At 63.8% G+C, this 10,336-nt stretch overlaps 3 protein-coding genes across 3 annotated transcripts; 2 read left to right on the top strand and 1 right to left on the bottom strand.

Annotated features, from left to right (window-relative positions):
- Window positions 1-1,292: 1,292 nt before the first annotated feature.
- Window positions 1,293-5,122, top strand: H696_00249 (hypothetical protein; the record flags this gene model as incomplete). Its single annotated transcript, XM_009494095.1, has 7 exons — window positions 1,293-1,404; window positions 1,586-1,986; window positions 2,114-2,288; window positions 2,459-2,561; window positions 2,664-2,840; window positions 2,952-3,126; window positions 3,272-5,122. 7 exons carry the CDS (start codon window positions 1,293-1,295, stop codon window positions 5,120-5,122), a joined length of 2,994 nt encoding a protein of 997 aa, XP_009492370.1.
- On the bottom strand, window positions 3,276-8,760 carry H696_00250 (hypothetical protein). The gene is made up of 4 exons (XM_009494096.1): window positions 7,997-8,760; window positions 7,247-7,859; window positions 5,267-7,064; window positions 3,276-5,083 (listed from the first exon to the last, which is right to left on the bottom strand). The coding sequence occupies exons 1-3, from the start codon at window positions 8,553-8,555 to the stop codon at window positions 5,483-5,485; spliced, it is 2,754 nt and encodes a 917-aa protein (XP_009492371.1). The 5' UTR covers window positions 8,556-8,760; the 3' UTR covers window positions 3,276-5,083; window positions 5,267-5,482.
- A 492-nt stretch (window positions 8,761-9,252) lies between these two features.
- On the top strand, window positions 9,253-10,224 carry H696_00251 (hypothetical protein; the record flags this gene model as incomplete). The annotated part of the gene is made up of 1 exon (XM_009494097.1): window positions 9,253-10,224. The coding sequence occupies one exon, from the start codon at window positions 9,253-9,255 to the stop codon at window positions 10,222-10,224; it is 972 nt and encodes a 323-aa protein (XP_009492372.1).
- Between the last annotated feature and the right edge of the window lie 112 nt (window positions 10,225-10,336).

The raw sequence follows: 10,336 nt of genomic DNA on the forward strand, positions 1-10,336 counted from the left end.
CCCCCCCCCCACGGCCCGTGCCACATCTAACCATTTTGTGGCACCTTGGCTGAAGGCCCAAGCTCATGATCAGGGGTCGTGCGATGTGCGAATTCGTCCTGCCACTGCGCCCATGTGGTGAGCTCCGGCGGGCCGGTCCCATCCACCTGCGCTTATGCCCGGCGGCTCGAGCGCGAGGGCCCTGTGGGGGCTGCTTGCTGGGAGGACGACCAGTCACACGGCACGGTCGAAGTACCTCACCCCCTTCCGTGCGATCCGACTGTCCCTGCCCATCTTCCACCCTTCCACGAGCTGGTGATATGGTCATGGAGCGACATTGTCATCTCGGTGGTATTCTCGTCCGACGCTCACTGGCGAGGCTCCCCGGCATACCACAGCCAGGGATACCCCCGTTTCCTCTCTCCCGATCCTGTGCCCCCAAAGTCTTGGGTGTACACCACATGAAGGGGGGCGATGGTGTATAGGGGCATGATAGAGCGGCAAGGCCTGGCGCCACGTCCGAACGAGTGTCCTCCAATTAGACACGTGAGGCGGAGGGGGGTGGCGGTGGTGGTGGTGGTGGGAGGGGGACGGCAGTTACAGACATCCACCACCTCTGCGAGGGGACGGGGGGTATCCATGCCAACAACGACACCCGCCCTCGTCGCCAGAGGTCGGAAAACTGTGACGCATGCCACCCCAAGGGAATGCACTTCCCTTGACCTGGCTGTTTGTTTAAACGCGCCTGCCCTGGTACTGGCCCCAGTCTGCGACAATCTGCCGAGTCTCCTGGCGTGTGCACACGCCGTGCGCACCTCGGCGACGCCGGGGCGCATCGCTTTTCGGGCCCCCAGAGGCTGCAACCTTTCCAGGTCCGGCAAGCAGCACGCTACAAGTACCAATGGGTAGGGGGGCAAGGACATGGGATCTAGCTTCAGGGGCCGAGGGGCGTGGGTGGGCTCGCGGTGGCGGGTGACGCCGGGCCGAGCACAAGGGCCCTTGCTCGGGGGGTTGTGGGGTAAGTGCGGGTGTCAGATCGCGGCTTTTATTTTTGAAAGCCCACAATTGCCTCTAGTCTCTTGTAACCACCTCCCTCCGTCCCGTCTACCTCTGCCCTTCCTCCCTCCTCGCTGTGGCCGATCTCGTGCCGCCTTTTTTTTTTTTCAAAAGTAAGAGCGGACTTCAAGACCTGCGAAAAGGAATATCCCCCTCCACCGAAAGAGCCCACCCTCGACTTTCGCTGTTGCCCCCTCTCCGGTTTCTCGTTTTGCTACCTCTCTGGCCGCCAGTGGCCCACCTGCGGGGAGCGAGCCATGGAGGACTCTTTCGACGTCCTCAGCTTCGACGACGAGTATTCCCACCTCTACCAGGAGCCGCTGGCGACTGATGAATATGCCCAAGAAGAGACGCCACTTGACCCGATAGGTGAGACCTGGTACCCTTTCGATCTTTTTCATGGCAAGCGCCTGGCCCGCCGAGAGTTACTTCCTCGGCCGGGGTCCCGCCCCGCCACGCGCCTCCCTTGCTCTCCTTGGATGCACATCCTTCCCCTTGCTCGCCATTACATGCTGACACCCTCCCACGGCAAAATTCTTATCGGAGCCAGACGGCGATTCATGCACCGACCTTTATGACCTGCAGAGTCGCGGCGATACCCTCGCAGGTTATCCCGGCCTGGGGTCAGCAGGTGGGACAGATGCCCCGGCCGAGCGTAAATTCTATCCCAGACACAAGCCAACTTCCAAGGGTTATTCCCGCCCGCCCAGCACGACGTCACCGGCCCCGCCGCCCGGTGCGCCGCCGCGCGTGGTCACCGTGGACTTCAAGTGCCTCTCGCCGTCTAATCTGGCCGAGATGGTGCGTGCCGACACCCTGGCTCTCTCTTCCACGCTGGCCATCGACGAGGACATCGCTCTGTTGCTGCTGCTCTGCACTCCCAATGCCACCTGGCAGAGGGACAAGATTCTGGAAAAGTACTTCGACTCCTCGGAGTCGCTGGTGAAGCAGGTGCGAGCTTGACGACCCCCATGGTGATCCTGCGTATGGGCAGGACACTGGGCCGTCTGCCGGGGCTCGTGCTCCTTCTCCCCGGTCGCCACACTCACGCTCGCCTTCTCTTCACGCCCCTATTCAGCTGAATCTCGACACCGCCGACACGCTGCCTGAGATCGAGTATTTCAACTCGCCAAGTAATCCCAACGAGCAGCTGTGTGACATTTGTGCGGACTACCCCTCGGGCCCCTTTCTTAAAATGATGCCCTGCCAGCATACATATTGCCTGAACAACTGCTGGAAGGCGTATCTCCGTGGTGCGTGGCGGCCTTCTCGGCGGGGCTCGGCGCCCCTCTTTCGCGCTTGTTCGCCTTGCTCCTCCCCCCCTCTCTCTCCCCCCCCCCCGTGCCAGCCAGCTGCCCGTCTAATGGACCTCGCGGTTTTGTGTGCCATGTCCACGCCTGGGCTTATCCTTCTCTCGCCGAAGGCCATATTTCCTCCGGCCTGGCGGTCATCTCGTGCATGGCCTGCTCGCATAAGATGTCAGCCTCGACCATTCGCCTGATCTGCGACGCCGAGGATTGGGAAAAGTGCGTGCCTCGGATGTCGACCGATGGCTTTGAATGCGCCGCATTGCAGCCTGCTGCCCTAAGATGCGCCTCATTCTGACCGAGGCCGAGCTCGTCTCCCAGCTACGTGCACAACATGGTCCGGACGTACTTGATCGCCAACAGGCGGACCATTCGGCCCTGCCCCACGCCCGATTGTACCCAGGTTTTTCGTTGGTCATTGGCCAGCAACAACTTGGAGATGGACAGCAGCGTGCCGATCGTCGCCTGCAATCGCTGCCACAAGTCCATGTGCTTCTAGTGCGTCGAGTCGCTTTTGCTCGCCCCCTCTCGGGCTGTCCGCGCATGATGGAGCCATGTGCCAAGGGGCCCGCCATGGATCTGACCCGCGTGCCTCGCTGCGAGATCCAGCTGCTCCATTGAGGGTGACCACCGACCGACCCCCTGCATACTGGCCCAAAAGTGGAAGGACCAATACCAAGAGGACTCCGGCAGTGCTTTGTGGATTGCCACCAACACGCGCGAATGTCCCAAGTGTCATGCCTCCATCGAAAAGTTTGGCGGCTGTAATCACATCAGCTGCAAGGTACACCCGCTCGCCGAGACGCCCCCCGCCCGCCTCCGGCTCCCTCCTCGATGCACCAGCCGATGTGTTTGCTCGCTGACAATCTCGCCCTTCCCGCGCCCCCCTTGTGCCCGCCCTTCGGCCCCCTCGGCCGACGCGATTGCAGTCCTGCCACCACGACTTCTGTTGGGTATGCTTCATGCCCTGGTCCTTGCATTCGCACGCATACGCCTGCAATCGGTACAATGGCTTGGATGCCGGGAACAAAAACAGCCAATCCCGCTCGCGTGTGGCGCTGGACAGATACGTCCATTACTTCACCCGGTACAGCAACCATCGAAATAGCGCGCGCATGGAACGCAAGACCGCTTTCAGCTATGTGCACACACGCATGGCCCGGCTGCAGGCTCGTGCAGATTACACATGGATCGAGGTGCAATTCCTGCTGGACGCCGCGCACATGCTGCTCAGCTGTCGCGACACCCTGGCCTGGTCGTATGCCTTCGCGCACTATCTCGACCCACAGAGCAACTATACGTTGATCTTTGAGTCGAACCAGCGCGACTTGGAGTATGCCGTTGAGTCCCTCAGCCGGCTGCTGGAATACCGCGACGCCACGGCCTATGAGATGCCCGTTGGGGTCGGCAGCGGTGGCGGCGGCAGTAGCAGCAGCAGCAGCAGCGGCAGCAACAGCACCAGCGGTGTATTGAGCGGTGGTGGCAATGCCAGCGGCGGCGGGTCACTTCCCCGTGGCAATCCCCGACCTGGGGCCCCCACCTCCGACAAGGAGACCAAGGCCAATGGCGGCTTGGAGAGCGCGACCCCTTCAGCCATGTCCCCTGGCCTGAAGACGGGCAACAGCGACACTCTAATGCCGACCGCCGAGGAAGCCAACCCGCCAGCCGGCCATGCAGCCGGCGTCCAAAAGCCCAGTGCACGCGATAGCGACCTCCCATCTGGGACAAGCCATCCCGGGAAGGCGGCTGCCCCGGAGCAAGATCACCCGGTCGAGGGTCCATCCAGTAATCGCCATGCCCGCACCAATTCCACAAGCAGCAGGGTGTTGGAGATGCGTGCCCAGCCTTCCCCGCGGCTGCTGGCCGTCGGCTCGGGTCACCATATGCCCCACGGTTTGGGCGGAGGGCCGGTGCCTGGCCAGACGGATTCCGGTGATCCTTGCGACGGTACCCTTGGCGGATCGGACAGCAGTGACTCCGGCTGGGGCACCGGCCCCGCAAATCCCACGAGCCGTGCCGATGCTTCGAGCGTCTCCCCTTCCCAGCTGATGGCTGCCTACAAGAGCGACCTTCAACGGGACCTCCAAAAAAAGAGTGCCCAAACCCTGAGCAACTCCTTGACCCCCGGGGGAGCGGCCTACTCACCAGCAAGCTCCTCGAGCGGACCGACGACTTCCACTTCGGTGGCTTCATCCCTGGCCTCGCTGACGTCCTTCCGGAGCGTCACCGATGCCGGCCTCGGCGCCTCGAGTGGCCCTCACTCGGCGTCAGCCTCCTCCGAGACGATTTCCCTCCCGGGGAATGGCCTCGCCGGCGGTGTTGCCAACAGCGGCAGCGGCAGCGGTGTCAACATCAGCACCGGGGGGGACGTGCTGAATGTGGGATTGGCCGCGGTCGCTGATGGCCTCTCCAGCATGGGCGCCGTCATTCCGGTTGCCAACGCAGCCGGCATGGCAGCCGGCACCACCACTGTCACCGCCGCCGCCGCCGTTCGGGCCATGAAGTCCAGCGCCAGCAGCGACGTCCTAGATGCCGATGGCCGGTTCAGCCAGTACAGCCATCTGCTGAACTCCGGGTCGGCCTCCTTCGAGGAGGATTTCTCCGACGTCGGATACATGCGCCGCTTGCGGCAGATGGTCATCGATCGCACGATGTTCGTCAAGTCCCGCCGGGCCATCCTCCTGGAAGATGTGGCCTCCGGCTTGGCCGAGAACCGGTGGGTGTTCCTTGATGAGTCGGAGCTGGTGGAGGGGGTCAGTCCTGGCCACCTTGGGACCTGAAACCCCGCGGCTCGGGCCCGGCCTGGCTGTCGGGGCGCCACATGTGTGCTTCGCTCTCCGAGGTCGAGGAAGGCAATCTCGCAACCATAGAAGGGGCAATACATTCACATGAGCACAGCCACTCCCACTCTGGCACGTACGCACAGGCACCACAAAGCAGACACCGCACATCGCGACATGGCTTGATGTCCATTTATTTGTGGCGATGTCCCAACATAAGGCAGGGGCCGGGTCGTGTCCGACGGGTGGATGCGCGCTTTCGGCGGGGGTCTATTGAAGGGCGAAGTGAATGGGGGCAAGGCATGAAGGGTGAAGAGGGAGGGGGAAGGGAAAGAGAGACTGGCAATCGAGGTGTGGAAATCATTTGGAGGATCGAGAGGCGCCGGGTGAGGGAGATCTCGAGCCGGAGGAGCGACGACGCCGGCGTCGGCGCTTCCGCGAATCGACCTGGCTCTCAGGCCCCGGGGAGAGGGAGCCCCGTCGCCGATGGCGGCGTCTCTCCCGACGGTCGGGCTCGGAGCTGCCAGAGCGACGATGTCGGCCCCGGCTGCGAGCCGGCGGACGTTCCACGAACAGCTCCATCAGGTTGCCCTCACCGGCCAGGGCAACCAAGGGGAGGTCCAATTCACCGGGAGCCACCGTCGGCAGGGGTGGCAGATGTAGCAGGTCATCAGTCATGCTGGCGGGGCCGGCTGCCGGAGCAGTGGGCCCGTCTGACGGAGCCGGTGCAGTCATGATGACCTTCGAAGGCTCCGGTTCTGGCTGCTGGGCATTTGGGACACTTCGTGGTGCGGGAGGTTCATGGGTGGATGGTTGCTGCGCGGTGGTGGCCGGCTGCAAAGGCAAAGCCGGCTCGATGGAGGCACTAGTCTCGGTGTCGGAGTCCGAAAGGTCCGAAGCAGAGATCTCACTCTCGGCACCAAAAACCTCGTTGAAAAGGTCCAGAAAGGCGGACTCCGCCGCGCCCACATCAACCGATGGCCGCTCCAACGGGGCAGCGACCGGGACACCCACTGCAGGGTCCGTCGGAGGGGGAGTGCCATCACCCGCAGCCGAGGGGGAAGGGGGAGCGGGCTCCTGCGCCTCGGTCACCGAAGAGGGTGGTGTGTCGGCGCGCGCCACGGGCATGATGGGCGCCGATGTGGAGGGTGCAAGGGTGGCAGGCACAGGGACATCGACCGCGGCCGGACCAGCTGGAGCAGGTGTCGGGCGCAAGAGCATTGGGGTCGGCGGGCAGAAGCCGTCCGGTAGTGCCAGCACCGACGGCCCGGCCGGAGCCGCTGGTAGGGGGCCCAATAGCACGGGGGCCTTCTTCTGAAGGAGGGGATTGGCAACCGGCCGAGAGCCAGGAGTCGCCACCGGTCCTGCTTGGCCATTTGCTGTTGCTGCGGCTGCCTTCGCCGCCTCCGTCGCCACTGGGGGCTTCAGACCAAAGCGCTGGCAGAGCAGAGGCTCGGGCTTCCAGGGGATCACTGTCCGCCCGCCGGCCGGCCGACCGCGGTCATTGAGATCGCGCGCGCGTAGAGGTCCAGAGCCAGCAGCGACTGAGATGTCACCCCCCTCGGTCGCAGAGCGCCGGGCCACATCATCTGGTAGGTCGCGCGCTGAGACGAAGATTTCCTCCAGCTGCGGGCCACTCCACAGTAGTCGCCAGGCATCCTTGCCGGCATAATCGAAATCCCGCCCAGGAGGTTGGACGGAGGCATCGCCACCAGGCGCCGGGCGGAGTAGTCCATCCAAATCGACGCCCTGCTGCTGTTCATATTGTTGTTGTTGTTGTTGTTGTTGCTGCTGCTGCTGCTGCTGTTGACTTGAGGCAGCGTCCGGGTCCAATTCGGCGCCCTTCTCCATCAGAGCACGAGAGGCATGGGGGGCGAATGTGATGCCGATAGTCTGCTGCTGCTGCTGCTGCTGCTGCTCCAGGCTCAGCTGAAGAGAGGGCCTATTGTGAAACATGTCAAAAGGGAAGAAGGAAAGAAGTTAGACCGCAGTGCAAGACCGGATCGGATCCCCCCCCCCCCCATCCCTCCGCAACCCGCCTCGCAGTCCTTCGCCCGATCTTCCCGTCCCCCCCCCCTCCCTCCTCTCCCTGCCATCCAGAAGGGCCAGCGAGTTCTGACGCACATGTGAAGGAAGGCCACGAGGACACCAGTCCACTTGGTGTGAAAGGCCGGGGCCAGAAGCAACAAAAAGGCATTTCGTGCCATGTCCTCACGCTCGAGGCCGGCATACTCCGGAAGGATACCCCCGTCGGAGGTATTCCCACTGGCGGCGATAGCCGACAAGACTTGATCAGTGTTTTGCACTGCGCGACGAGAGTCTTGGTACTTGGAGGCCATGCGCTCAAGCGCGTCGGCCAGCCCGCCGCCGCCGCCGCCGCCACCGGGCCTTGACGAGGACCCACCCCGTCCACCAGGCCCAGAGCCCCGGGCTTCGGCGAGGGAAAATTCCTCATCCGAATCAATGTACTCCATGTCATCAAAGTCCCCGGACAGGGACATGCTCTGGGCGGTGGGCAGCTGGTGTCGAACAAGGGCTTGTGTTTTTTTGGCGGTCGTGGCCAGCTCTCGCCCGGTGAGCATCTCCACCGGATCCTCATCCAGGTCAGGCATTTCCTGACTGGGCCCCGGGCCGCGGGCCAGAGATCCAGATAGGTGCAATCCGAATGGAACGGCGCGAATGTGCTCTCCGATAGAGGCAGGCACCTTTATCCCAAAGACGGTGGCCAAGTGGGGGGCTTGAGGGTAGGAAGGGCGGGGGAGGGGGCAATGCCATGGGGGCGGGGGGGGGGGGGGAATGCCAAGAGCCTTAGTACCAAACAAAGAGACTACCGTGATACCGGGGCTCGGAGAGCGGGAAGTGGGGAGAACGCACCCACGCGGAAGGCGTTCGGGTCGGTGGGCGTGGCGAACAGATCACCACCCTCAAGGGAAGCCGCTGCTTCGGTGGCTGCGCGCCCCGGGTCGCCCGAGGCCACCGGACGAAACTCCGGCCGAATGGAGATCCGCCCGAAATCCAAGATGTCCCGGTCGTCCAGCATGCCAAAGAAGGCTCGCGCGTCGGCATCCTCCGAGCGGGCGCCCGTGGCCGCTGGCCGCGAGGCGGACGACACAAAAGAGCGCGGTCTAAAGCTATCCTCCTCGAAGCCGTCCTCCTCTTCATCCTCCTCGTCCTCCTCGCGGTCTCCGTGATAGTGGTCCCCGGAGCTGGCCCGGGTGCGCACTGGCCGGCGTCGACGCCGTGCGGCCGCACTCTCCAGGTCCCCGCCACGCCCTTCAAACCAGGACCCATGGTGAGCACCGGCGCGACGACCGCCAGCCTGCCCAGACCGGTCATCTACGGCTGTCTGTTTGGCATAGAGGGCCGAGAGGGGAACGGCGCCGGCGGACTCCACCGAGCCGAGTCGAGTGCCAAGTGGGACGATCTGGGCCATGATCGACTGGAGACGAGACCTCCCCTTTGGGCGAGGGAGGCGAAAGGGGGTGAGGCTGCTCGGCGGAGAAGATGTGCTTCGATGGCCAGGCGGAGAGGGACGCGGGAGTAGGGAAAGACAGCGAGACGAGGAGGGGGAGAGAGCGAGAGACGGAAAGTCAGAGAGAGGGAGGGGCGGAGGAGCAGCGAAAAATAGACAGGGCGACTGGTGCGCTATGCCCCCCGTCCCACCGGCCACCGGCAATCAGTCCGCCTCGAGAAAGGACCCACCCACGCACATCAGCGTCCTTGATCGATTAGGTCCCAACGTACGGGGCTTCCGCACGCGCGCCCCCCTAGACCCCAGTGCCCGGTCCAGGGGGGGGGGGGGGGGGGGGGATAGCAACCATGACCGATTCTGTCTGATCGGCGAGCACGCGAGTCGCCGTTAGAAAATCCCCGCGCCCCAGAAGTGGGCGGAGGAGACCCCTGTGGCGCTCGCCCGTCGCGCTCGCCCTTCGCATGGTCAAAAGGCTGGTGCCAGATCGAGCTCACCTGTGAAGTACACTCTGCGTATGCGCCTGTGCCCCTCTCTCTCTCTCTCTCTCTCTCTCCCTCTCTCGCCCCGGCTCCCCTGTTTCTTCGCCCCTCTGCACCTTCTCCGCCCATTCGCGTCTCCCCACACATACTCCCCACTATCGCCCGCATACGCAGCCAAGATGGACCTCCTGCGGATAGTCGCCCAGTCGCGCATCTTTGCGCCGTTGACGCTCTTTGTCACGCTGCTCTTTGCGCCGCTGCCCTTCTCGGTGCCGCGCCTGTCGCTACCGATGCCGCAACTTCTGGCACTCCCCTCACCGGCGGACATCAACCACTTGCTGGATGGAGCGTCGCGTGAGCTGGCCGTGTGGATCCCCTCACCGAAGACCAACTTCACCTTCGCCGATCTGGTGCAGGACATTGTTCAGCGCCTGCGGCCCTACTTCGAGCCCCTTCCCCGGGGAGACTATGATGCCAGGGTGGCCCAGGAGGCTGGTCGGTCGACCGACCCGCATCCCTCGGAGGAGGAGGAAGCCGCCAGCCAGGCGGCCTACGGGACGCCGAGAGAGGCCACTCACGAGGTCAACCAGTCTGCCGATCCCCCAGCCGGGGAGTCCGATATGATTCCGTCTTCGGAGGAGGAGGAGGAGGCCGCCGCATGCGAGACTGATGCCCCGGGGGAGGTCCCCGTCCCGGAGCCCGACACGTCGACCGACTGCGAGGCTGACGAGCCGGAGGTTGTGCATGAGGAGTCGCCGGCCATGTATGAGGAGCCGGGGATCACCCCCGAGGCCGCGCCCGAGGAGCCGCCCGAGGAGCCCCTCGAGGTTGTGCCTGAACAATCGACTCCCGAAGAACCTGTGGTTGAAATTCCTCCTGAGCCTGAGCCTGAGCCCGAGCCTGAGCCTGAGCCTGAAATGTCCAGCGGCTGCACGACTGCCGAGCCGGAGGTAATTCCCGCCCCACATACCCCCTCGAAGGCCGCGGCCGCCCAGCCAGTTGTTGCATCGCCTAGTCGGGAGGAATTCGACATGTTGACTGCCGAGCAAAAGGATCTGCGTGTGTTGCCGCTTGCCTCCATTGGGCTGATGATTGTCTGTGCTCTGGTTATCTTCGCCATCCTCGGCCTCCTCTTCGGTGGGCGCGGCTGAAAGGACCCTGTGCACACCTCTGCCCCCTTTTTTTCTTCTCCCTCTTACTGGTTCTTCTCCCGCCACCGCTGCCGCCACCGCCTGTGTATTAGATAATAGTGACTTGTTTTTT

This window comes from Fonticula alba (genome assembly GCF_000388065.1).
Source record: "Fonticula alba strain ATCC 38817 unplaced genomic scaffold supercont2.1, whole genome shotgun sequence".
In the NCBI taxonomy this organism is placed as follows: domain Eukaryota; order Rotosphaerida; family Fonticulaceae; genus Fonticula; species Fonticula alba.

Coding starts and splice junctions, on each gene's coding strand:
- H696_00250 (XM_009494096.1), bottom strand. CDS start 8,555: ATGGCCCAGATCGTCCCACTTGGCACTCGACTCGGCTCGGTGGAGTCC. Junction 7,860..7,996: donor CCCGAACGCCTTCCGCGTGG/GTGCGTTCTCCC, acceptor CCTACCCTCAAG/CCCCCCACTTGGCCACCGTC. Junction 7,065..7,246: donor CTCGTGGCCTTCCTTCACAT/GTGCGTCAGAAC, acceptor GTTTCACAATAG/GCCCTCTCTTCAGCTGAGCC.